General features: G+C 50.6%; 2 protein-coding genes across 2 annotated transcripts in view; both read left to right on the top strand.

Annotated features, from left to right (window-relative positions):
- The first annotated feature begins 77 nt into the window (after positions 1–77).
- Positions 78–19,384, top strand: LOC147049648 (receptor-type tyrosine-protein phosphatase T-like). The gene is made up of 11 exons (XM_085923889.1): positions 78–216; positions 7,502–7,600; positions 9,765–9,925; positions 9,987–10,097; positions 10,571–10,652; positions 11,002–11,117; positions 12,061–12,235; positions 14,714–15,007; positions 18,288–18,403; positions 18,474–18,654; positions 19,239–19,384. The coding sequence occupies exons 1-11, from the start codon at positions 129–131 to the stop codon at positions 19,382–19,384; spliced, it is 1,569 nt and encodes a 522-aa protein (XP_085780015.1). The 5' UTR covers positions 78–128.
- A 1,797-nt stretch (positions 19,385–21,181) lies between these two features.
- The window catches only part of ptprt (protein tyrosine phosphatase receptor type T), a 33,407-nt gene continuing 27,193 nt past the window's right edge, over positions 21,182–27,395 (top strand). Inside the window, exons 1-5 of the mRNA XM_085923887.1 lie at positions 21,182–21,187; positions 22,090–22,291; positions 23,238–23,340; positions 23,747–24,014; positions 24,741–24,777. Of these exons, the coding sequence (XP_085780013.1) occupies positions 21,182–21,187; positions 22,090–22,291; positions 23,238–23,340; positions 23,747–24,014; positions 24,741–24,777 (616 nt within the window). The remainder of the gene's footprint in view (positions 21,188–22,089; positions 22,292–23,237; positions 23,341–23,746; positions 24,015–24,740; positions 24,778–27,395) is intronic.

Below are 27,395 nucleotides of genomic sequence, written 5' to 3'. Positions count from 1 at the left end.
GATTTTGTTTTTTTTTCTGCTCATTCTTTTTGTTTTTTGGGAGTACAAAAGCGACGAGTCGCGAGCATGTGAAGCAAGTTACACGAATGAAAGGATCCAAAACGAAGACTGAATAAGAAAAAGAAGAGATGGACGCAGGCAATCACGTGCTGATTTGGCGCTTACTTTTCGTCTGCTTGATGCCTATGGAACTTGCTGGCGCGCAGTTTTTCCCAGGTGAAGTCATGACTACATCATCATAATTAGGATTAGGATTTGGATATTTGGAAATGCCGCTACAATTGTCACCCTGTAGAATTTCTTAGCTTTTCTCTGTCTCTCTCTTTCTGTCTCTGTCATGGTCTTACTCTCGCTCTCTATCCATCTGACCCTGGTTTTCCCAATTTCCAATAGGTCTGCAAACTTTGTGGTTGTTTTTTCCTGACACCTTGTGCTTGGTATTCGGCCCACGTTTTCACGAGGTGCATGCAGCCCCCCCCAACCACCCCAGCCCTCTTTCGTGTTTCCTCCACGGAATATTGTGACACTTGTTTCCATATTTGCTAGGCCTTCATTTCATTTGGTACAAAATGAGAGCAAAATCAGTCAACTTGAATTGGTGCGGATATTTGTTTTTTTGTTTATGTATGTGCGTGTGCGCGCGTGTGCGTGTACGTGTGCGCGCGTGTGTTTACGCGCGTGCAGGCATGGCTGCCTGTTTTCGGACGAGTTGTTGAATCTGCAGTGCTCTTTTTTGTCGTCAGGGGGCAGTAGTAACCCAACAAATTTGCCGCCCCAGCACGTCGTCTTGTTTTTTGACGTTTCTCGTCTTGGAAATGTTCCAAAGTGATTGTTTTATTCACAATATTCCATTGCGTTTCTTGAGTAACGCACAAAAGACTTGAAACTTTGTTCGGTCAAAGGAGCAGTGCTCACTGATGCAAATCAGATATTTTAGACAAATCGACTTTTCGTATTCACAGACCTCTGAGTTCAGCCCATGGCAGAAAATAGACTCGTTTTGAGTTTTATTTTGGGGGGGGGGGGGGAACATTTACACGGGCGACGGAGACCCGCTTTGAAAGCTTTGCTTCTTAAGATTAGTTAAAATCTGTCATCCATGTCTATCTATATGTGTGTGTGTGTGTGTGTGTGTGGGGGGGGGGGGGGCACTTGTAAAGCAGATGAGTCTGGCTTTGAGGGTGGCGTGTGGAGTCCTCCCCAGAAAGGTATCGCGGCGTTTTGCATGACGACTTGTCTGCTCAAAGTAGACCTCGAGGAGGAGCTCCCGTCTTTAGGGGCCAAATTGCACTGATGAAGGTTTGCTTGACATCGGATGTTGTCTTCGTGAAGGCCAGCAAAGGAGGTGGAGAAGGCCAGGAAGGAAGGAAGGAAGGCCAGGAAGGAAGGCCAGGAAGGAAGGCCAGGAAGGAAGGAAGGCCAGGAAGGAAGGAAGGCCAGGAAGGAAGGAAGGAAGGAAGGAAGGAAGGAAGGAAGGAAGGAAGGAAGGAAGGAAGGAAGGAAGGAAGGAAGGAAGGAAGGAAGAACAATGACACTGGTGACTGTTTGGCAGCGTTGGCACCAGCGTTAGCCTTGGATGCTAATTGCACGCTCCGGTATGTGCGTGTTAGACCGTGGAGGAAGGTAACAAGGCTTATTGTCTAACCCTTTTGAGGTCCTATTAACCTTTGCTGAACACACACACACACACACACGCACATACAGACACAAACAAACGAGCGAGTTAATTGGCTAAGGCTAATATCGTGGAGTAAGTTAATACCACCGTTGCACACGGCTCCCCGTGGAGGCTTTGTGTATGTGTGCGCATGCTCGTTTCACCGATAGGCACAACATTTGCCAAACTTATTCATCACAACCCAAAGTGCCATGCACAAAAACGAAACAGGAGGTTGGCCATTTTGCTTCACAGATGAGCTCCTGAGAAAGTTCAAACAAATGTTGCCCCCAACACCAACTCATCCAAATGACCACAGATTTGGATAAAACATGTAAAAACAAATGTGGATCGTGTGGACAAAATGAACACATTTTTTTTCGAGATATGACGTCGGCAACGAGCGATTGTATGCTAATGGGGTTAGCACGCGCTAATGTGGACGTTTTCACCGATACACTTGACTCGTTTTGATGTGTCGAGTTACATGGTGGATAGGATGGTAAAAGATGGTGGGTGCATGAGTGTATATTGGATTTGGCACAGACCAATTGGCTGAGATGAAATTCCAAATTTCAAAGCTCGACATGGAAGACCTGAAGAAGAGGGCCTGAGTAAGGGTTACTTCAAAGTTAGTTCTTCAAAATTAACTATTGTTAAATTGGTAAAGCGGGATTTGTTGGTTGAACCAGTCAACCTCCATTCCCGTTCCAAACTTCACCAGAAGATGGTGCCAAAGTCAGATTGACCTAACATAGTAAATTAATAGTTGAAAAAGTCATCGATTAGATGAAGACTTGTTCTGAGGCACAGCAACACACAATTTTGGATTATGTTATATTATTTTGTTTTGCTACAATATACTTTGAAACTACTTGAATATTTTAATTTGCTAACTCGGGAAGCCCATGCTCATCGTTAGGTCATGAGAATGAGACATGTTAATCACAGTTAGAGTAAGCTGCAATATACTTTTTTTTTTTCTTCTGCTTTGCAATATTGTATAGTTAGTAGCAACTTGAGCAGCATCATAGCACTGATGTTTCATTTACACATGAATGTATTAAGAGTTGAGTAAGGACAAGGGCTTGACAGTGATACCGTGGGTGGAAGACTGCAATCCCACGCTTGAGCTTGACCTAGAGGTCACCAGCTTGTCAAAATACGTTTTGAAGCTGCTTGAGTGTTGTAACCTGTGACTAAGAGAATCCATGATCATAGTTAGGATTATGTGTTCAATTGATTATTGTGAAAGTATGTTATTATTGTCATGATGTTTAATCAGGATCAAACATGTATGTAAGATTGAATGTATAAATGTGAGCGAAGACAAGGAGGCGGAAATGGGGAATGGTGATACTAAGAGGTGGAAGACTGAAATCCCACACCCGAGGACACGTTTATCCAGTTGGAACCTAAACAAAATGCTGTTTGACGGAACACAAGTCAGAGCAAAAACATTTGCAAATGTCAAGTTGACGGACAAGTTCAACTCCCACCTCGGGCAGAGGTTTTCCCACGTCCCGATGGAGGCGGGGGACATTGAGTCCGAGCGGACCGTGTTCCGCGCCTCCATTGTTGAGCCAGCCGACCGGAGCTGTGGCCGTAAGGTTGTCGGTGCCTTTTGTGGTGGCAATCCCCGAAGCCACTCAACCCTCGGGTTTCTTTGATTTCAGCGGGACTGGCGTCCGGAAAGGACGGAATTCATCTAACAATAGATTAGTTACCTGAACAGCGGTTAGACTCGGAACGAATCTTCTTTCCGTTCTGGCTTAAATCAATGCTCGTCTCCCCGTTAATGCCGAGGGGCCAAAGTACAGAATTTTACCCTTTAAACGGAGAGCCGGTCACTTACATCTGATAAGTGCACGATTGACAGATGGAAAATGAAGCGCAAACAGAGCCAATGCAATGCAGGCGCGCCCGTTAGTAGGTCAGCACGCTCTAACCAGGATTTGATTTCCTCGGACACTCCAAAGTTGTTTACGTACCAAACCAAGCGTAAACAGACAGTGCGGGCGGGCGGGCACCCTCGTTAGCACGCTTGGCTGCTAAGTAGCTAATGAGGGTGAAAACAGCTGCACGAAGACGTCAGCTCGTTTTTCCACGGACGCTGGCCGACGCGCACAAGCGGAATGTTTAGTCCCAAGTCATTTAACTCCTCCTCTTCACCCAGATGGGAAGCCATCTGGGTGAAGAGGAGTTAAAAAAAAAAAAATCTCTCAGCAAGGATCATGGTTTCAAACCTCAGAGTTTCAAAGAAAACGTAATGTTTAAAAGAGAGTTTTCAATATTGATTCAGTTTGCAGACTCAGTTTCATGGGGCCATGCTGGAAAATGTGGCGCCATGTGATAGGTTTGAGTCCCCAACAAAGCGGATTTGAAAGTAGACTTGGCTTTTGGAATGAAATGCGGTTTTCAAGCCTTGTTTTAGGTCAAGGTTTGCAGTCGCAGTTGAGGTTCAAGGTCGACAATTTCAGACTAGCCTTTCAAGGCTCGGTTAGGGTTTTAAACAAAGGTCCGGTTTTCTAGACAGGGAATTGGGGTGGTAAAAGCTCCATCAGTGTTTGGGTCTGGCTTTTGTGATAGGCTCAGGTGAGCCTTCAACTAAGCCCCTTTTGCAGCTTGGATCAAGGCAAGGTTTCAAATCATTCGAATCCCAAGTTAAAACGAGGACTTGCCTATCAAACATCTTTCGACTTTCAAGTTGGCGTTGCTTTTTCAACCTGGACTCGACCCATCGTCCAAAACAGCCACAGCGGGAGCCAAAAGAAGGGAGCTTTTTCTTTCATGTTGACTGAAGCGCCCTTTACGTTGTCTAGCTCGTGCACTAAGAATAAACAAAGCGAGTCAACGCGACCTCGGGCTTTTACGAGTCGAGGTTTCGAGGCCAGCTGTCCGAGTCTGTCGAGGAGATGACGGGCGGGCTGGCGTGTTCCGCTCCGGCACCTCGCCGGAGACCGCCTGTCAATCAATGAGCCTCCCTGCCGCCCCCCGGCTCTTGCTCGGTCCGCTGTGCAGCTGCTGAGAAAAAGCAGGCGAGGCAAAAGACATCCTTGTGTCAAGTGTGGAAGGAAAGGAGGATGTCTGATAGCAATCTTGCTGGCCGGCACATCGAGCCGCCTATACATGTGTGCGGCTCTGGACCGGAAGGGGAGGAGGAAATTTTTTTTTTTTTTCCCAGGTCAAGATCATTTTAGTCCCCCCTATGTCCCATTTTGATAGCGTGGACAAGATCAGTCAAGATGCAATTCCCACTTTCTTTGACGGGAACTTTGACCCTACCGACGTGGCTGCCACGGAGACTTCCTCCCGTCTCTCTCTTTCGATTGGGCGGAGGGCAACGGGAGAGGACGTGGGAGTGTTCCTACTCGGCCATAGCGTCGAGCGTCCGCACTGTGTAGCGGCCCAACCTTGCGCTACCAAAAGAAAAAGTGCAGCCACTGGACATTTTGCGTGATCAAAGCAGACGTGGGAGGGCGGCTCTTTGGCTCTGAGGTCACCAAAGGCTTAGCCCGCGGCAACACACGCACGCACGCACACAGACAAGTAAACGTGTTCAGCGATGAAAGGTGCACTCACCTGTCTGAAAGTATCACCATAAAAAAAAGACTCCAAAAGACGCCAGTGGCTAGGACTGTCCTTGCCGTCTCTCGCACGCACGCACGCACGCACGCACGCACGCAGGCACGCAGGCCTTCTCGGGGCGAGTGTGATGAGGTGTGTGTTTAATCTCAAAGCAGCTGGGATGCGATGAGGAAAAAGTTTGCCATGTAGGCCATGTGACATTTTTTGGGGGGGGGCAATGTTCTCGGGGCACGTTAGTTGATGTTGGGTGTATTTAGGCAGCATTTCTCACCTTAAGTCAGTCATTTGGAATACAATTCCCACAAGTTTGGCTTGCCCTTTGGTCCATTTAGGGCGGCTTTCAAGGTTTGTTTGGAATCTTCTGAAGGCTCCGTTTAGAAGTCACTCAGGCAAAGGAGCTGGCTGGCTGGCTGGCTGGCTGGCTGGCACGCAAGCGCACACACATTCCACAGTGCTCAGGATGAACGCTGCCAGCCACCCTGAGGCGGCTGCGCAGCTATTGGCGGCCTTCTCATAAACTGGCACTAACGCGTGGCGACACGAGCAGCGAGTCACAAAAGCAAAGCCGATGATTTGGCATCGAGTGGCCGGGACGGGACGGGACGGGACGAGACGAGACGTGAAGGGACGCCCACGGGCAGCCGGGCCATCTAAAGAATCTCATTAGCGCTCACTTAGACAGCGTCATGGTGAGCCTTTGTCAGCGCCATGTGCTCGCTGACGGTCAATGTCTTGACTGCGCCGTGGCAAGAGCCCTCCCTCCCCGCAGGCGCGGCCTGTGAGTGTGCTCCAGCAGCTCCGTATGGAATATTGATGGTGGCTGCTATTGTTTGCTGCTGCGCACGACTTTGATTTGTTTGCTTGCTCAGGGGATGAGGGCGGCGACGCATTGCCCCATTCCTTGCAACCACTTTGAGGCAGCATCAAGCCACATCCTGTTTGGAGCAGAGTGGCTGGGGAAACCAATTTGGAAGGCCGAATTAGGATCGGAAGCTCAAATGTGAACCCGCTTTGGAAACCTAAAGGCAAGCCCTTCCTTGCCCTTTTTTGTCCCATCTTGAAAGCTGAATCCAAAACCAGTGCAACTCACAAAACTATGATTGTAGCTCAAAGCATTGTTTGAAATTCTAAATTGCTGCATATTTGAAACCATACCTTGGGTAAGGCTATTCAAAACACAACTTGAACCCAAATCCAAAAGTCTGGCCCTCATTTGAAATCCTGCTGCCGCCAGCTTCAGAGCCTTTTTCCAAACCCCTAACCCGTTTTAAAACCTCTACCGTTATACCCCTAAGCTTGAACCCTTAACTCCACTCCCTGACCGTCATCTGGGTTTCCGTCCTCAGCCTCGCTTGCAAAGCCCTGGTTTTGCTCGCAAAGCCACTTCCCTCGTTTCATTAGGAACCTCGAATCATTGTTTGAAACCCTAACTGTAGCTTGATAGATGAAGTGGGAGTTGGAATTTACAAAATACTGTCAAATTTTGAAAAGGAGAGCTCCGAACGCCACCTGGCAAGCGTCATTGGAAAGCGGCCTGAACGTGCGAGGGCCGGCCACTCAAACCGAAGCCGAGCCGAGCCGAGCCGAGCCGAGCGTGCGTGCAACAAGCGCCGCCGGTAACAAAGCTCAAAGAAGGCGGCTGCCGCTAATTGATTCCACAAATAAATCTGTGCAAATTAAACGCTGTGTGTCAGAGCATACGGCTAATTAGCGCAGCGCGCGTGGGAGCGGGAGCCTGCCAAGAAGGAAAGCCCCGGGCTCGCGGTAAACGCCAATGTGGCGGAAAGCGCGGCACAAAAGTGGCAGCGGAATGAAGCCCCGTCATCCTATTGGCGCTTTGCCGGTGCAAATGGGTGCTGCGCTGCGGGCACAAGCGCCAGCCAACCTGGAGTTGTGGCTTGAAAGCCCAAAGCCGCTTGACCCTATCCTGAAATCCATTCAGGATGCAAAACGGAAGCAAGGCTCGAAAGCCTGAGCCAAAGCCCTACCCCTCGAGTTGCTAGCCCACCTCGCTTTGAACTCCAGCCGAGCGCAAGTTCGAAAGACCGTTCTGTGTTTGCGGAGCAACTTCAAACATGGACTGGATTTGAAAACCCAGAGCTGAATTGGAAAATGTTCATTTGAAGGCCGGAAAGCAAAAACGGCGCTCACTCCCGCCGCGCCGTCGCGTCTTGATTTTCTTTTGAAAAGCCCCGCTTGCAATGGCGTGCGCTTCTTTTGTGGTTGTGACCCGTATGTTGCTTTTGTGCCCGGCAGGTGGCTGCACCTTCTCGGACTCGTACAGCGACTGCGGCTACAGCGTGTCGCTGGGGACCGGCGGCTTCATGTGGGAGCAAGACCGCAGCGCCCGCGCAGGTACGCCCAGCTGCTTTACCACAAAAGCTCCTTTGCCAATTCGCTCACACAATTCTATGGCGTCATCATCCAAGCAAGGCGACATTGCAGACATCACTTGTCTGTGTACCTCAGTTGGGTCCAAAAAAGCAAAGCAAGAAGCAGTGGCTGAGCATCCGTCAGCGCGAGCCTCTTTAAGAGGCAGCCGGCGTAGAAAAAAGCTGGAGTAATGGCTCCCCGCGGGCCCCAGATAACTCTGGCGGCCGCTTTATTTACCCATCTCTGTCTCTTGCTTCTTTTCTTGGCCCTCCTCCTCCTCCTCATTACACTATCCCGAGCCCGCGTCCAGCCTTTGATGGCGGCCGGATCGTCCCAAAAGTCATTTTTCTGCTTTTGCCAACATTCGAGGCAAGCGAGCCAACGTACGGCTTTTAACAAACATCAAAGACATCGCGTGCATTCATCCAAGTCCAGCTTGTGTTGTCTTTTTGAAGCTTGAAAAACAAATGAGCAACAAGAAACATTTTTTCCAGAGTTGCCAACGAGGCTAACGTCAATCAAGGCATCGAGTCATGGTTATGTTTTGAAACATCCGAGACAATTTTGAGGCAATGAACTCGACACTCATTAGCAAATGAAAAACCATCGAGACCTCGACTAAGGCGTGCTGATGATTTTCAATTGACATACTCCATTTTTGACAACAAAGACAGTTACGTTTGTTTGTCAAGGAACTCAAAAGACATTTTGTTTTCCAAACATCCAAAGCAATTGTCAGTTGCCAGCTTGCTTTTCAGAAAAGAATGTGACCGTTTGGCGGAGGTCAAAGACTCATTGAAAATGTCAAGGACACCAACATGCAATTTTGGAGGAACTTCAAAGACAATCATTGAACACCATTTTTTTTTAACTGTCCGAGACAAGACTCGTTTTGTGGACATCAGCAATGGGCATCGCTAGTGCTGGCATCCTTTGATTCAAGCCGATGCAAATGATCTCGTCTTTAGATGTCGGATGTCTTTCCTTTGATTTTGCTTTTCTGTTCTTTTTTTTGCTTTCTTTCCTGACGTGTATTTTCTTCTTCAGGGTTTTGACAGTCGCGGCTCTTTTGGTTTTTCTTAAATGTTGGATTTTCTTGCGTCAGGCGGCTGAAGATTTTTTTTCCTCCCCCCTTTGTCTTTTCTCTCTCGTCTGCTGACAGCCGGCATTGAGATGCATAAATTATCCATGTGCAGCGCTGGCCTCACAAGTGGCAGCACAAAGTCAAAATCTTGCCACCGCCAAGTCCTACGGGTGCTAAAGAGACGTCTTTTACGACTCTCGAGCAGAACAAGAACGTTAAGGAGATGAAAAAGAAGAATAAGGAGGCGCTCACTTGCCGCTCAAGTTAGAAAAAAACGCTGCTGCTAAACTTTGCACAGTTTGACCTGCTTCTTTCAAAGAATCACATCCAGAAGAAAAGTCTCTGTCTTTCCGATCTTCGGGTTGGGGGAAGCAGCAGGTGGCTGTTTGCTCCGTTTTGTCATCAGCAATCAGCATCAGTACCACAAAAGGACTGCCTCAAAACAAAATGGCTGACTTTTTGTTCATTTAGAGGCATCACCAAACTGTTCATGTACAATTTGCCCCTCAACATACTCTGACATCTTTCATTCTTTGAGGATCAAATTGTACGTTGACAGTTTGGTGGCGCTTCAGGTCCTTGAAACTTTTTGGCCATTTTTTTGCTGAGAAGTTTCCAAATTCCTTTTTGCCGTCATTTCTTTGAATTGTTAATAGCTCTTTCATTCCAAAGGCTTGACTCCGATTTTTTCTCAAGACGTGCACGCGCAGCCACGTGTGATTGCCAGGTGATTGAGGATGTGGCGAGACTGGAGTAGCGTGTAAATCTGGAGCTGGCTCGTGGCAGCGTTCCACAGAGCGGACAAGGCTCGTAAAACATCTTCAAACGCACTCGACGGCGAGCGGAAGCTTTCTTTATGTGGCTGGTGCCGGCCCTCGGGGGGGGGGGGGGGCAAGACCATAACCCTGACAATCTTAACTGCATCCTGATTCCAGACAAAGACAATGTTTTTCCTGTCACAGTTTTTCCTACTGTCATCAAATTGAACGCTGCAGCATTTCTGCTCGATGATTGTACTTTGAAACAAATTTGTTTTTGTCTGCCTTGGTACCTTTGTGTCAGGTGGCGCAATGGCGGTGAACACGTCGGGCCAGGCATCGGGTCAGCGCGCTCGCCTCCACATGCCCATGCTGGAGGAAAACGACACCCACTGCATCGACTTCCTCTACTTCATATCGGGCCGCGACGGCGGCAGCCCCGGCGCCCTCAACGTCTACATCCAGGTGGCCTCAGGTGAAGGGAAGGCCTCGTGGAGTTGTCAAGTGGCTCAAACGCTTTGTTCAGGTCTACGGCGGCGCTCAGAGCAACCCCGTGTGGAACGTCAGCGACGCTGTCACCGACGGATGGCTCAAGGCCGAGCTCGCCGTCTCCACCTTCTGGCCCAACTCCTACCAGGTGACACAAGGCGCACGCCAAAAAGTTGCCATGCCGTTGACAAACGATGCCCTGTGACAAAGAGCGCTTGAAAGAAAGCCACAGCGTGCAGTGCCGTGCTTGGGCTGACGCTGAAGCTTGCTGAGCATTCGGCCGGTCCGAGCTTTGGCTTTTTGTCTCGAGTCATGTACGCGTTGTCCTGGAATCAAAGCCAAAACTGAAAAGCAAAGACCGCCACGCAGTCTACCTTATAAATGCGCCCGTATCGCGCGAGAAACTTCCGTCGGCCTCGCGAAGGCTCCCGGCCATCTGCCATGTCGCCGTCTGCCAAGCCGCCATCTGCCGGGCCGCTCGCTTTGAGTTGGACGGCACGTGCCTCTCAAAGTCCAATGACAAGAAGGCCATCTCAGATTTACTGGCACGCATGTACGCACATTTGCTGTCACCAGGAAGTGTGCCTTCCTCTCATCTGCGTTGGTCCTCTTCCTCTCCAGGTGATATTTGAGGCTGTTTCCGTCCGGGGCCACCCGGGAGTCATCGCCGTCGACGATGTCCGAGTTCTGGCTCATCCCTGCCGTAAGTGAGCGTGCGCGTCCCAATTGCTGAACCTGGAAGGCCAGGAAGCAAAAAGGTGTCTAACAATGGTGCATAGCGAGGGCGCCTCTCGTATTGACGCCGTGTATGAGCTTTGCCGGGAACTCTGGTCTTACTTCTCGGCTTTGGCATACCAACGTCCTCCTTCAGCGTATTGAAAGCTTGATACGCACACCGTGTGCTCTTTTGCACTTCAAGACCATTCACCTCCAATGTCCTTTTCCTACGTGCTCCGTTTACAATTTAACCTTGTGTGTCATATCATCATAGTCGCACGACGATCGTATCTTCTGGTGTCACTGGCGGATGTCGGCCAATTTTGTTTGTTCAGGGCAAGCGCCTCACTTTCTGCGGCTTCAGAACGCGGAAGTCAACGTGGGTCAAAATGCTTCCTTCCAGTGTACGGCGGGGGGCAAGTGGTCTCAGCGTGACAAACTCTGGCTGCAGGTGGGTATCTCTATGGCTACATCCGCAAACATGCTGCTGATTTAGTCAGGAAGGAAAGCGTGGCACACCGAGGCAGCCGAGGAGCGAGGCGAGCTGTGGGCTCAGAAAAAAACGATCGAATGTCAAGAACCAAAGCTGCACGTCGCAAAGCTGCAAGTAAACAAAGCGCTCGGCTGCAACACCTCACAGTCAGTACATTGGAAAGAGCAAAGAGTGCCTGAGCGAATCCGAGCGCCATTCATCCGTGCTAATTGCAGGGAAGATTTCACGCGGCGGAGGTCTCGGCCGTAACGGCGGAGCCCGTGAAACACTTTGTGCCGACGTCTCCTACCGTGTGCGTGCCGCTGATGACATCCGCCGTGCGGGCGGGGTGGGAGGCTACAAACGGACAGGATTCGATAGCGCTTTAAGAAGAATAATACTAGATTTGATTTATAACGCACTTTCAAAGGTTTAAAGGTGACGCTCACACAAGTGGCACATCAGTGGTCCACACAAAAGCTGGGGAAAAAAAAGCTCAGAGCAGTAGACAGCCAGCGTGTCTGCCACAAAAGCCCGAGAAAGATGCATGGACAAAGCAGCCAAAAGTGAGCGCATCACTCTTAAGCCTGAAAAAGAAGTGCAGCGAGGTGACAAGGGAAAAATACGCAATGAATCAAATACAAATACAAAAATACAAAGCATTTGGTGCGAAAGCGTGACAGACGGCACAGTGCCTGGAAAGCGGCGCCGAATTTTGGGAGAAAAAAAACCCAAACTATTTGGAGAATGTTTTGCGTCACCGGTAACGCCGGCTAACGTCGGCTAACCAGCTAACACTGGCCAACACTGGCCAACACTGACTAACACTGGCTAACACTGGCTAACACTGGCTAACGCTGGCCAACACTGGCCAACACTGACTAACACTGGCTAACACTGGCTAACGCTTGCTCTCTTGCAGCAGTGGAACGGCAAGGACACGGCCCCCATGGTGACACGGGTGGTCAACCACCGCCGCTTCTCCTCCAGTGTCGGCGTGGGTGACACCTCGCAGCTCGGCAAAGCACACTACCGCTGTGTGATCCGTACCGACGGTGGCTCTGGAGTCTCCAACTACGCCGACCTCATCGTCAAAGGTAATGGCGCGTGGTTCTCCCTTGTCCAACATTTCAAACGCGCATCCCACCGATAGGTGAAGCGCGAAGTAGCAAGGGATTACCGTCCATCCCTAAGACAGATGGACAAGGTGCCGGGCACAGAGCGTCTTCTCATCATTTGTTTTCAATGACGTCTTCAAATGTTTTGGGCCCACAAAAGATGTTGATGACATATGGAGGCAAACTGGATTTTGTGTGTGCGTTTGTATTTGTGCGTGTCACGTGCTGATGATTTTGGAGACTCAACCTGTCATTGGCATTTGTGAGCACGGCACACACTCATGCACTATGCGTGTGCCAAGCTCAGGTGTTGCTAGCCACGCATGCGTGGTTATGCCGGGGGAGATGCTTCATGATTCCATCAGTGAACAATATCACTCGCGCGTTTGTGTTGCTAAATCTGGGTCATCCCTCTGGCAACATTGTATTGTTTCTCATATTGTGACGTTCTACTTCTACTATTTGTTGGAGGGGTGTGCCCCTTTTGAAATCGAGGTCCTTGGGTGTTTGGAGCATGATGACTTATTATTATCCAAAGAGTAAAAAGCGCAGCGAGCGTTGTGGCGCCGCACCCTCAAATGACCTTGAAAAGTGGACTTGAAAGGAGAGTCCACGCCTTGCGACATGGCCAAACGTGTCATTTTTACAACCGTCGGATGATGTTATCCGCTCGGCACCGAGCAAAAGGCGGGCAAAGCACGTCACGTGGTTTTTGGCAGTTTACTCATGAACGAAAAAGCCTTGTGTTGTGAAAGTGCAATGATCCAATCAAAAGCAACTGACCCAAGTGGCCCAAAGTCTGCCATGTCATTTGTCTTTGAGACGCTTGCGATCGACGATGCCGGCCGCCAAAGAGCAATTTGGGCTTTTGTGCATAACTTAGCCATGTGTGGATGCGCGTTGGTGTTGCTTTGCCCACATGCATCATCCGCAAAATAAATAGCAACACTAATCAATAGACACGTGGACAGATTCGGGCTGCAGTCCTCCTTCCACAAGCAGAGAACTTCAACGGGCGCTCAAGGTGGTGGCCGTCCGTCTATGTCTTGAAAAACGCCAAACAGATCAAATGCTTACAATGGCTCAGGAGCTGCGGAAGCACGGGGGAGGGGGCAAAGGTGTCTTGCTCTGCCAGTCGGAGCGTGAGAGGAGAAGGCACTTCTCGGTAGCGGCTATCCGCACCGAGACAAATCCCACGTTACCGTGTTTCGTAGCAGCTGAGAAATGCGGCCACTCACCGCCATCTTTGGCCAGCTGGGCAAAAGTGTGGAAAAAGAATCAAGAGAGTGTTTCTTGAAATGCTTTTGCTTTACCGTCAATACATCCACATCCATTTTCCCATTTTCAGTCTGCGGTGTACTTGATATTCCGCGCATGGCCTTCCTTCCTTCCTTCCTTCCTTCCTTCCTTTTCTTTCATGTGCGCATCTCGCCCATGTACAAGATGGAGGACACTTGTTAGGGAATTTCTGAGGAGCAATATAAGTAATGCATGAGCAGGTGCGAAGCGGCCGGCCAGCCAGCACCACTGAGCGAGAGGGGCAGAGGGTGAAAAGTTGCGACCTGTCCGGCCAGCTGCCAACGGCGGCCCGAGGTTGGGCTTTCGAGGGCGAGTTGGGCTTTGGGCTCGGAATTCAAAGTGGCATTGACCTTTCTTGACTTTTCTTGTTTCTCAAACACGCCTACAGAGGGGCTCATCTGATTGAGACGGCATGGCAGCTTTGAGATGCGAGCGCACGCTCTTCTCTTTTTTTCCCATGGCGAGCGAGGCTCGTGACTCAAGGCGCTCAACTCGCAAGGCAAATGGCGCTTGGACGGAGAAGAAAAATGCCCCCTCACGCCATGAGGGCTCAGTCCAAGTGGCTTTGTCTGGGATGAACTCGGCTGCGGCTTTTGCCCGCCCGGGGCAGACGGGCAACAATGGCTTGCGCAAAAGAAATGAAATGAGCAGCATCTGTGGAGCAAGTCTTTTTTCTTTGAGCTTTTTGTCACTTGCCTGGACACGTGGCGAGTGATTGACAGCTGGCTGGCCGGGCCTGCGGACTCCGTCGATAAATTGTGTTCATAAATATTCCCGAGCGGCCTTGAGCGGAGACGAGTCGAGACGACCGGTGCACCCTTCCAACCGTGTTTATAAAGAGTATAAATCTCAATCCAAATCTAAATATGACAATAAATATTGAAACGCACGCGCGTGTGCGTACGCGTGCTTGAAATTGAAGTCGTAAACCAGCTAAAAGCTTTTCGACGTGACGTGATGGGCTGCTTTTGGAGCAAATGCCTTTGGGAACAACAGCTCGGTGGGAGCGCTCGAGGGACGCCGGCCAGGCCACCCGTCCCAGCTTTTCTGGCACACCTTGTTTTGTCGCTTCCGAGGGCCGTGAGCTGCAGAAAGGCGGAGCCTTCTCTTTGTGGGTTGAGTGACTCTAACAAGTGCTTTGGGTTTACCTTTTGCCAGCGCCGCCCACGCCCATCGCCCCGCCCGAGCTCCTGACCGTGGGCGCCACCTACCTGTGGATTAAACCCAACGCCAACAGCATCATCGGGGATGGGCCCATCATCCTGAAGGAGGTGGAGTACCGCACCACCTCGGGAAACTGGGCCGAGAGGCACGTGGTGGACGCGCCCACCTACAAGCTGTGGCACCTGGACCCCGACGTGGAGTACGAGATCAAGGTCTTGCTGTCCCGGCCTGGGGATGGCGGGACGGGACCCCCGGGCCCGCCGCTGGTCACCCGGACCAAATGCGCAGGTACGTCACGGCCTTTTGCCAACCTTTGCATGACGTGACAAATGCAAAACAGAAAGAAATCGATTTGATGGGAGGCCTTCAACGCTGTCTGGCAATATTGCTGCTTTTGGCTGCTCTGGGAGCAAAACCTGGTCATTAGGATCTCAAAAACTGTTCAAGATCACAATTACAACCGGATAATGGATGCGCTCAATTTTTGACTTTCTCGCAAGGATTGATTCTAGGAAGTCTGGAAAAACGACAGGGAAAAAAAGCATGTGAGTGAGCCTTCTGCGGGTAAAGGCGATTGATGCCGAGGCCACCGAGCACCCAAAGGCGCCGCCGTCTAATTGGCTGACAAAGGTAGAGCGGCGGGCCCGCTGACCCCCAGTCGACCCGCAGGGAGGTGAAGGCAAAACCTTGCGACGGGCCTCGTTAGGCTAATGGGCGCGTCCCACCACCGCAAGGGAACCGAGAGTCTTTTCTTGTGTTTTTCTCCAACAAAGAAGCTGTAAAAAGCCCACGCATTGAGGAAAGGCTGAGCGTCCAAATGTCGCGCCCTCATCAATCCTTGCCGCTCTCGCCACTTGGCAGGCTGCAAAAATAAAAGTTTGAATGTCTGTTTGAAAGCCATTCGGGAAAAATCAGAAGAGACGCAAGTTGTATGAGCATCATCTCGCCGTGGCCCCGCCAGAAGCGGCACATATTGTGTCTCTCCCCTGTATTGTATGTTTCTTTCCCGCCTGCAGCGCTCAGTGTCCGCTAGACGCTGGACAAAGAAAAGAGGCGTCACTCGGGCCTCGTAATGAGCTCGCCGCACCAACGCACGCACGCACGCACGCTTGCCGTAGGCTGCAAGGGTGGACGTGATCCCTCCTGCTTGCATCGATTGAATGCAGGGTAGCTGAACGATGGCACCTAATGTTCCTGAATCTTGCTCCCCTTTTGGAAAGGCTTTCTGCAAAACCTTCCCAGCATACTCTAGCGTTTCTTCCCGTACCTCTGGAGATGTTTTGCTGGTGCTCTCCTTGAGAAAAGTGCACACGGCGAGCAAGCGAGCGGGCGGGCGGGCGGCTCTTTTTGGCGCCTCGTCGCTCAACCTGCTTATTGCCTGCCGAAGCTAACTTGAGCCAAGCGAGCCGGTTGCCCGGGAAACAAAGGTGCCCCAACAGACCAATTATGAAAGTGCGCCAATTAAAGCCCAACCTGTGCACTCTCGAATGTATTTCACGTTGTCAGTCCGCCGGCAAACACAATCTGAGATGATTTTGTTCTCAACTGAATTGCGCACGCACGCACACACACACACACACACACATCCACTTTGGCTGTGTGTTTTTTCTTTTGTTTGCGCAGAGACACAAAGCAAGAAAGGCCTCATCTGTTGCTGGCAGGCTGTGCCTCCTTCCTTGAAGGCAAGGCCAGTCTTGCTCTTACGCACACGTTAGATAGGGCAAAGGCGAGGCGGCAATAGAACTATGCGGTCGGTCCGACGAGTGTCTGTCACACCGCTTTGATCTCGCCCCTTCCCCAAAGGTGATCTGGCTGTGCGCGTCGATGGCGGCCGGTCAGATTATCCGTCCAATCGCCTTTTTTGTTTCAAAGTCTAATCTGGCTATTTGGCTGCTAATCTGGCTAATCTGGCTCTTTATTGTTGTGTCTATCGTGTTGTTTTTTTTTGTGACCTGTTGCACTCCTCTTTCTTGCCAAATCTCGACCTTCCTCAAAAGTCTGAGATGATCACGTTTGGGAGAGGGCCTCGCCTACTTGCAATAGTTTCTGCATTTCTGACCATCGGTGCTGGCGTAAAAAGAGATGAGGTGGATGCGGCGGCTAGATTATGATCTGGGATACCTCTTTTAAATCCGGCAAAGGGCCTCGCGGGGCGCCCTGAAACATGGCAAATTAGCACAGCCCCTCCACTCCCCTCTCTGAATCCCTTCGCCGCATCCTCCAAAATATTCCAATCGGATGGCTTTGATCCACGCCTAATCCTGTCTCTCACCGGACTAATCTAGCCCGGACGCTTAAATCCACCTTCAAACAAAGGCTGCCACGTTGCCCAAGTCTGGCCGATGGAGCATCTTCTTGTTTATGGTTTGGGTTGGGGGGGGGGCATTTTGGGGATTTGGACCCCAATTGAAACCCAATGGAACGAAATATAACAAGATCAATTTGTTTCAAATTGGAATTAATGTGTGTGTCCCTTGTTATGCATCTTAAAAAAGGAATCTTCCATTCGTCTGTCTCTCTGTCTCCCTGTCTGGCTGTCTGGCTGTCCATTGCAAACTCTTGAAATGTGATTTGATTTCACTTCTCGCTGATTGAACGTCAGCCTGTTTTAGGCACGTAACACCATTGTGAATGATGGAAATGCGCCTGTGCCTTTTCCCAGTGTTCAATGGAAAGACAACTTGATTGCTGATTAGCTGTCAAGACAAGACATGCGCCACAAATGCGCGTTGACTCATTTGCCCACATGTAAATTCATGAGGGCAACATGGCGGCAAACTAGTTGAAGCTAATGTGTGTGCGTGTGTGTGCGTGTGTGTGTGTGTGTGTCAAAGTCAAAGTCCGCTTTATTGTCGATTTCTTCACGTTAAGACACAAAGAGATGGAAATGACGTTTCCCACCGTCCCACGGTGACTAGACACAGTACACAACACTTACAATCAAATAGCACAAAGAGTAAAAACCAACAGACAAGAGCAACGAATAAGTAAGAAGCAAATAACCCAAATAAATAAACAACAAATCAATAAATAAATAAATAAATAAATAAAATAATTAAATAAATAGACAAATAAGAGACAAATATGTGTGTGTGTGTGTGTGTGTGTGTGTGTGTGTGTGTGTGTGTGTGTGTGTGTGTGTGTGCGTGTGTGTGTGTAAGGGCCCCTAACCCGTTTACATTGTTGTTAAGCGGTTGATACTAATTAACCTCAACCCATCTTGAAAAAGCAGCACAGTGTATGTGTGTGTGTGTGTGCGTTGGGTGGGAACATATGGTGGGTATCCATCCGTGTAGTTTTTGTAGTCAGAATGGATTTTTTTTTTTTTTTTGCAGAGCAGACTGCCACTTATGATCAGAGTAATGGACTGGATCTTTGGGCGTGGCGAAGCAGCATGTGGTTCATTGCCCTCAATGGCTCTCCGTGGTTCCGTTTGGCTTAGTTTTGGCAGGCCTGCCTGTGCACCGTGTCCCTGTCTCGGCAAAGGCTCGTTTGCGAGCTCAATGCAGATTACGCGTCGGCCACCTCCGCACCTTGCTGCCATTCTATAATGTATCTATAATTTCAGATCCCGTCCACGGTCCGCAGAAGGTCAACGTGATGGACGTGCACGCGCGGTCCCTGACCATCCAGTGGGAAACGTTTGGTTACGCCGTCACACGATGCCACAGCTACAATCTCACGGTAGCGTTCCATCAGCATCGTCCTGTCGCCGTTGACTCGCCGTTGACGCCCGCCCGCCCCACCCCCCCAGGTGCAGTATCGCTACATCTTCAACCAGCGGGAGTTTGCGTCCCAGGAGCTGATCCAGACGTCTTCTCGCTACACCCTGCGGGACCTGCGGCCGTCCGTCACAGTCAGACTGCGGCTGGTCCTGGCCAACGCCGAGGGCAGCAAAGAGAGCGAGGAGATCGTCAAGCGCACCGAGGAAGACGGTGAGAGGGTGGCAAACGCCGCGGCGCTAGCTTCATTTTTCTTCATCTACAAAATATACATCTATAATATACACTGAGAAGGAAGAAACCGCGGGGTCGAGTCATGATGAGAAAGATTGGAAAGTCAGTCGTGCCGATTTCCACATAAGTCATGGTAAATTATTCTCACGCGGAGGATTCTCGTTCACAAATACAAATGAACGTTGCCGCGTTCACATCGTTTTGTTTGAAGGCACCCAAAGAAAAGCTCTACCTTTCCATGACATTGTGAGGCAACTCCGAAAGTAGGCTCAGGCCAGCATCAAACACAAAATGTTGGATGAAGAGCAGCCGGCAAACGGGCAGCGCTTTGATTTCCACGCACGAGCAAATTCATTTCAATCGGCCCCAAAGTAGGACTTGATTCAAACAAAAACAAGAAAAGAAAAGCAAAAAAGCAGCAGGCCCTGGATTGGCGGGCGGGCGGGCGGGCGGGAAGGCAGGGGTTGCCACGTAGCTAGCAAGGGTGCAACGTAGCGTGAGCCGCCGGCGCGCCGTTGCCACTGTGTCACGATGGCTTTGCGTGCGTGCGTGCGTGTGCGCAGTGCCAGGTTCAGTGCCCAAGGAGTCCCTCCAGGACACGCCCTACGAGGACAAGATCTTCCTCCAGTGGAAAGCACCCAACGAGACCAACGGAGTCATCACCCAGTACGAGGCGAGTCCCAAGTTTAAAGCTGCTCGGACACGGTAGGGCCAAAAATGTGCATTCAAAGCCTAGGCTCAGAATGGCCAGCCATGCGTGCTTTCTCATTGTATTGCTAGCAAGGTGCTACGCCAGCAAGGTGCAATCTGCGTGCCACTTTGCCGCGTGCTGGGCCCCGTGCGCTTCATTTCTGGCCCATCCCGACTTGTCGGTTTTTCTTTTCAGGCGCCTCCTGCGAGCGACTTGTCCATTTTTCTTTTCCGGCACCACCTGCAAGTGAGAGCGTGCACGTGCACGTGCGCTGGCGCGACCCCCTTCACTTTGCTTTCATGCGGGGCCGCATGCTCTCTCATCTACTTAACATATCACAGGCCTGGCACAATGCTCCCCATTAGAGATAATGACACTAATTATACCTATTGTGGGATTAAAGGCATCATCTGCTACCTCTAAAGGCCTCTCTTGTCTCTAGCGTCCTCTCTTTTTAACCCCCTCGTCCCCGTACAATAGGCTGTGAGTGTGTGTGTGTGTGTGTGTGTGTGTGTGTGTGTGTGTGTGTAGCATGATGGAGAGAAGAAACGCTTGCCGTGATACCTGAATGCAAATCCATTGGCTCTCTTCAATGTGTTGAGATAATTGCGACTAATTACGGGATTAAAGGGAGTGTGTCGGGCGGAGGCTGGCCAGAGCAGGGGAGGGGAGGGACCGGGCTGTTTCATGCAATAGTTGAAGACAAAAAGGAGTTTGTTTAAGGGTTCAGACACTACAGTCAAATGCTGAGCGACAGAGACTTTATTGTGAGGAGGAAAGGGAACGGTGGGCCGTTGGAGCGGCCATCGGACTGGGGTGCGCTCAAGTTGCATCACACCTACTGTCTATTGCAAAAGTAACTCAAGACAAAGCCACCAGAAGAGTGCTTTCATCTGAGCTAAAGAAACACCAACAAGTGCTGCAGAAAGGATAGAAGTTGCTGAACTGGAGAAAGTCCTGCAGGGCCTGTAATGTGGGAAGGCAGCAGGATATGACAACATCTCTCCAGAGTTCATGAAACACCTCGGCCCCCAAGCCCGAACCTGGCTGACACCATTCTACACCGGGATTGTAAAAACAAACTCGATTCCGAAGAAATCGCGGACAGCGAAAGTCATTGCCGTACCAAAACCTGGCAAAGAACACAAAGTGCCAGCTAGCGACTGCCCAATCTCCCTACTCAGCGTTTCTTTCAAAATCTTGGAACGACTACTTTTACAACGTATTTCGCCAGGAGTACAGGAACTTCTTTGTGTGGATCAGGCAGGTTTCCACAAGGACCGCAGCACAAGAGAACAAGTACTGGCCCTATCCACCTTTATCGAAAAAAAGAAAAAAAAATATATATATATGTGTGTGTGTGTGTGTGTGTGTGTATATTGCTCAGTATTGCGCCTGAGTGGGCTCAGAGAGAAGAGCGATGTACACCGGACTGCTTCATGAAGGAGATCTTCAATGGCCCTCTGATGCCTTCAGTCCCCCTTGGAGACCATGTCCAAGTGTCCTTGAGCAAGACACTTTTATGGCCCCCATGAAATTTTTTACACTGGCGTGAGAACGTCCGCGTCCGTGCGCCTCTATGAAACAGAGCGAGAGAGCGTCAACAAGGCTGAGCCGAGCCGAGCCGAGCCGTGTGCTTTTCAAGTGCCATTAAGGGAGCGTCGCTGGCGCACGGATGCATCCACCTCCATTTAGCTACACGCAATTATCCATCATCCAATTATACGAGCGCGACGACTCAAGCCCAGACCTTCTCAAATCATCGCGGCCAATCATACAAAGTCATGGCTAAATAGCGCGTCGACCAAAGGCTAGATGCACGTGCCTCGTAGCTCCTCATTTCCGTGTTGGATTCTTGTTGATCTTTTACACGGCAGAAAAAGTGGCGGTTGCAGAGAGGGCGGCTCGAAGGCGGTCGGTCACCCGGTGGAGAAGCCGAAAGGCGTCTGCGGCAAAACGAGTGCCACCGATGCGCTTTGCCTTCTCGTTGCTCATCAATGGCTAGCCGCTCTGATTTAGTTCAGCCAAAATCCGTTGGAGATGCTTTTATTGGCTTCTGATGATGAGTGCCTCTGCTAACAGCGCGTCTATATAAATGGAAAAAAAAAAAAGATCAATTGCACTCTAGGAAGAACAAAGTGCACAGTGTGAGTTGCTGTGTTTTTCTAATCAAAACAAACACAAGCTATCATAAAAGCTGAAAAAAAGTCAGGTTGCTGCTGCGGCCGCTGTACACATCCCTGGGCACAGCGCAGCCTCATAAACATTGTTTATTGCGTGCACGCACAGCCGACTATCTTCCTTTCTTCCCAGCGCGCTATGCCGCCCGCCGCCTTTGTGCTCGTCGTTAGGCTCAATCACAGCGGCCCATAGATCATAGGAAACTTTGGCAGCTTATTAAAAAGACCTCGAGCACCTTTTAATAAACATCAATACTTCATTCGTTCCCCTTGATGAACTCACCCGAGGCAGGACAGAAAGCGCCGCGCCGATGGCCTCCCGAGCGTGACGTCAAGCCAGCTTCTCGCAAAACCTTGCCGAGGTAACATTTCACCCAGGGACGGCATTTGGAGAAGGAAGGGAAAGGCCTTAAAGCCGACGGACGGGGAACAAGGAAGGCACAGGCGCTCGGAAGATGCCCAGTTGCCCCCGTGAGCTGGGCTGCTGCTGCTTCACGCAGGCTGCCCTTTGCACAGCGCCTGACTTGCGCTTGTTCCTTGCAGATCAGCTACAAAGGCCTGAGCTCTCTGGACCCCACCGCCGACCTGAGTGCCCAGTGGGGAAAGGTGAGCAAGGCCAGCAACGAGACACGTCACCTGTTTGTGGCCCTCCACCCGGGTACCACTTACTTCTTCAGCCTCAAAGCGTCCACCGGCAAGGGGGCCGGCCCACCCGTCACTACCCACGTGACCACCAAGATTGCAGGTAAGAGATTTGGTCCACCATTTTGGATGCATTTCCAGGGAGTGAAAATTGAGTGGAACCTTGAAAGCACGTCAACAAGGCAAGAAATGAGGCAAGAAACCTGCAAGGAAGGCTTGGCTCCAAATGTCCCTTCGGGGCGCCAAATGACAAGTTGTCTTTCAAACTTGACGCGCGCAATTGGACCACAAATTTATGTTCTCGCGTGTGGGTGGAGCTTGTCGGCCAAATCACCCTCAAATTTGAAACTCTTTAAACGCGAGGACTGAGTTCCTGGCTCTCGTGAAGTTGTGGCGCTCTGTGCTTTTGATCCGCTTGTTTTTCTCTCGATTAAATTTTGACTTGACTTTTAGCAGGCGATTGTCAGCTGCTTCGCAAATGTCACCGCCATTAAACCGACGCGATAAATGGAGAAGCCGAGACGAGCCGAGACGGGCCGAGCCCCGCTGGCGCGGCCGACGTGATGGCCGATGCAATGGCCAACGCGATGGCTGAGGTCCACTTGGCTTTTTTGGCTTTTTGACTTGTTGCAAGTTTCTACCTTCTCACAAATTGAAAAAGGTGGTGTCTGCCGTCAGGGCAAGATCTTTGCTTGGCGTGTACAATGTTTTCCGTCCGCCTGAACTCGGCCACCCCACGCTCACACTTCCCGGCTCGTCTTGTTGCCAAGAGAGTGTAGGTAACAAAAAACGAAGAAGAAGGGACAACGGGGCTTTTTTTCCCCTCCTAGGACGCCGACGGCTCTCTTGAAATGTCACGTCGTCAGCCATCTTGTCAATCTCTCTCCGGAGCGTGAAGATAATGAAGTTTCGATTCAAAGTCTTGGGCTGGGGTGTTAAAGACTTAAATGCCACAGAAAATGTTGGTGTGTTTGTGGCACGCCGGCGAGAACAGAAGGTGTCAGCCGAGGTGTGACACCCCCGTCCGTTTCTGTCATCTTCTCCCGCAGCCCCCGCGATGTCCGAGTACGACTCTGAGGCGCCTCTTAACGAGACAGAGTCCACCGTCACCGTCCTCCTGAAGCCCGCCAAGTCGCGAGGCGCGCCCATCAGGTAATTGAGGGCAGGGCTGCTGGGCTCTGACGTATTAGGCGGCTGGGGCGGCTGGGGCGGTGGCTGGGCTGGGGTGGGCTGGGAGGGGCGGCTGGTGTGGGAAGGGTGGGGGCTGTCGCAAAAGTATATGTTCCGGGATGCATTTAAAGAGGAGGCTCTCCGTTACCATGAGATGAAAATCACGTGATGCCATTGACTTGATGATACCATTCACTCCTCTTATGATTGGATTCCCTTTGCTAAAGAGCCCACAGGGCTGCGGCATCTCTCCGCCCCGCACTTCAAGGCTCGGAACCAGTTAATGATGACTGCCGCGCGACAATGAGGCTGAATGGGACTTGGAGCAAAAAAATCGGATCTGAGCCATTATTTGACAAGAAACTCTTCTTATGTGTGATGTCGTTAGTTGCTACCAGGTGGTGGTCAAGGAGCTGCGCGTGTCCAAGTCACGTCGAGCCGCCCCCGAGTGCTTTGCGGTGCCCTTCGGCTTCCGCAACGCCTCCACCTCCAATTCGCTGTACTACATGGCGGCCGAGCTAGCGCCTTCCGGTCTCACGGCGGCTCAGTCGTTCACGGTGGGCGACAACAAGAACTACGGCGGCTTCTCCAACCCGCCGTTGTCTCCCTCCAGAAGCTACAGCATCTACTTCCAGGCCCTCAGCAGAGCCAACGGGGTAAGTCCTTCAAAAGACGCCTGTCCATTTGCATCATTTGGCTTCTCGAGACTTGTTTGGTGGCCCTAAGTTGATTGGAGAACAAATGAGCATCCAATAGATGCTTCAGCCCTTCTGAGACTTTTTTATGGGGTGTCTCGGAATAGCAAATTTCAGGATGCTCAGATAAACTGACTTTGGGGGCTGCAAGTTTCCCATTTCATTTGATTGGGTGCAATGGAGAACACGAGGCATAACATTTCTGCGATTGACCTATCACACGGCGCCATGAGCATGCTATGCTAAAGCCAACTCCTCACACTATTGAAACAGTCTGCCCATTTTTACACTTGCAAGCGGGGAGAGCCAGCATCCCTTGTGTGCAACACAAAAGTGCTTGAAAGCAACTCCAATCTCTGCTCCCGCAGCAATGCTATTTATTCTCAACAAGGAAGGTGGGGTCTGCAGAAGATGTTTTTATCTTGTGAAAGCTTCAGCTGGGGTCACCTCTGCAAACTGGTTCCAGCAAGTTGCAGAGGTGGTCTTATCACTTTATCTTCACAGCCAGGAGATGTTTACACTCCCGGGTTGAGCGCGACTCAAAGTTACACCAGGCATAGGCAGAATTAACAGTTCGAAATCAGCACTTCAAAAATAATCACAAGATGAAAATAAGTCGTTAGCCCCATAAGCAACAACGTGACGCCAACGCAGTGTCCGCTCTGCTCTGTTCTGTTCTGCTTGCAGGAAACCAAAATTGGCTGCATACGTCTGGCCAACAAAGGTATGAGCTTCTTTCCACGTGTGGCTGTGCTTGTCGTCTTTGTTTCCACAACAGTTGCGCTGCTTGTGCTACCGATGCTAGCCTAGCCTCTACAGTCACGTCCAAACGTAATTGGACGTGTAGCGTCATCAAACTGGGCGCTATTGATGCTTACATTCTAGGGGTAGTTTGGCCTTTTAACTGGGATCCGAGTTTTGAAATCGTTCAAGATTGGGGTTCCCGAACGGTGTCGGTTGTGCTTTCAATTTGGAGTTTGCCGTTTTGGTCTCGAGTAGCATTTGGAGCTCAGCTTTCAAATTGGATTTGAATTCAGCACGAGGCTTCTAAGTGACCAGAACCGGCTTTAAAATGAGCTTTTATGGAATTCAAAGCAAGCAACGTGAGTTTTAAAGCAGTATTCTAAGCTTCAGACAATTCCATCATCTTCCCACCGAGCGCCTTGCCGCCGGTGTCCCAAGGTGCGTTGCTCAGGTGTGCCATCTAGTGCACTCGATCCACCGCTACTTTTCCTGCTTGGAGCTGTCAATCAAGCATGGTCTTGTTTGTGGGTGTGTGCGTGTTCCACACCGGTGCCGGCGTGTGTTCCGCCGAACTTTGTGGCTGGCTGCCCAACGCGTGGCATTTTGCAAAATGAGCGCCGAAAACCCAAGCATGCTGGCTTAGGTCAACCAAAGGCAGGCAGCTCCCCTGGGATGTGTCCCGATGGTCATGTTGCAGAGTCTAATGACCCTTTTGCCAGCTTTTTGCATTTGGCGTCAGCAACTAGCCGCAAAGTTTTGCCCACCCACCGTGGTTGTCCTCCTCTGTGCTTTTTCCTTCGCCTTTTGGCTGTGTCCTGTCACTTTGTGGATCTCAAGGTTGTCAAATCCTTTGTTCTTCTTTCCTTGTTTGTCTTTGTCCCCCTCTCACGCTGGCCGGCGGCGGGACGTGCGGCCCCGGTGCTCCTTAGTGGTGATAGGTAGGGGACAAATAACCACGCCGTACATTCTAGTCATCCCCAGCGAAGGTGATTATTGCTTTACAGGCAGACTATCTGCTTCCCGTCCGTCTCATCACACAATCGCCGTCGTCGACGCCCACGCCCCGCCCACCTTCCACCCCAGAAAAGAAAAAAAAAAATCTCCTTCATGTTTGTCACCCACCTTCCGTCATCACATTGACTGCGTCATTGATCTTGAACTGATTTGGTCCACATTCTGTCTGTCCCTCCGTCCGTGTGTCGGGAAAGCGTGGGAGCGTTGGTTCCATCGCCATCATGTGTTTACCTCGCTGTGCTCCTTGTCCTCAATGAAGAGAATTGCATTTCAATTGAGATGAGTTCCCTCACTTTTCATTTTCATCGGTGACCACGTTGCTCTCGTAGTATCATCCAGAGCCACTCGTTTTTGTCAGACGCTTTGTCCTTTTGCAAGGACGAGCGACTCGCGTACGAGCGGGCTCCTTCTTCGGGTGAGGGCGGATCTCTCCTGTATCCTTGGCAACCGTCTGAATGTACGCCCTTTGTCCGCACGAGCTGGCCGATGAGAAGAAACATGGGCCAAAGAGTGGTAGCGGTGACCTTTGGCACTGATACTTGTTGCCCCGTGTCCCAGCGACGGTGCCCTCTAGTGCTGGAGTGGCGCAATTTGACGTCTAACGCTCACACGCTTTTCCATCCTGGACCTTTTCAAGCCATCTTCTCGTCTTGCATGCGCACACGTTGGCACTCCCGATGCCATTTGGTTGGTTATTCGTTCAGATCCCGGGATGCTACTTGACTCCGATTGCCGTACGATTGACTTTGATAGCATCAAATGCAAAACCATTGGTGCACAAAAACTCACGAGTCAAAGTCCCCCCAATGATCATCATTACACAAACATCTGGGTGTGGTGAAATTTGTCTTCTGCATTTAAGCCATCCCCATGTTATTTTGATCCATCCCCTGCCCTGGGGAGAGAGAGGGGAGCAGTGAGCAGCAGCGGGGCCGCGCTCGGGAATCATTTTGGTGATCTGACCCCCCAAATACTGAGTGCCAAGCAGGGAGGCAATGGGTCCCATTTTTGTAGTCTTGACCTGGCCGGGGTTTGAACCCACAACCTTCCACTCTCAGGACGGACACTCGACTACTAGGCTACTGAGCTGGGTAAGCGATCTTTTTCCACTTGCCCCATGAAAGAATACAGTTGACTTTGCAAGATGAGATTGGCTCCACTGACAGGGATGCAATCTGATTTCACAATTGTGATCCAATCTGTGCCAGTTCCGATAGAATTTGGTTCATTTCCGCCATATTTGCCGATTCCAATTTGATGCCATCTGGACCATTTGTTGTCATCCCATCGGGATACGATAGACTCCAATGACACGGTGACACAAGTCGTGTGAATAAAATTTTTCGTTCTGATTCAAAGTGCGATGCGATTCACTCCGAATTGATATCGTTCACTCACATGATTTCAAAGGGATCTCAATTCGTTTTTTGATTCCGTTGGATTTCTCTCCAACTGCGATTCGCCAAGATATGATTGATTGCAATTTGAGTGTGAGGGGATTCCTTCAACGGCACTGCGATCGCCATACAATTGAAATGGATTCGCCTGAATCGCAATGCAACAATGAGTAGCGGTGACCTCAAA

This window comes from Syngnathus leptorhynchus, chromosome 11, assembly GCF_054491065.1.
Source record: "Syngnathus leptorhynchus isolate UIUO chromosome 11, UIUO_Slep, whole genome shotgun sequence".
Classification (NCBI taxonomy): domain Eukaryota; kingdom Metazoa; phylum Chordata; class Actinopteri; order Syngnathiformes; family Syngnathidae; genus Syngnathus; species Syngnathus leptorhynchus.
Note: the sequence above shows the minus strand (reverse complement) of the source record. Positions and strands in the feature narration are given on the sequence as shown.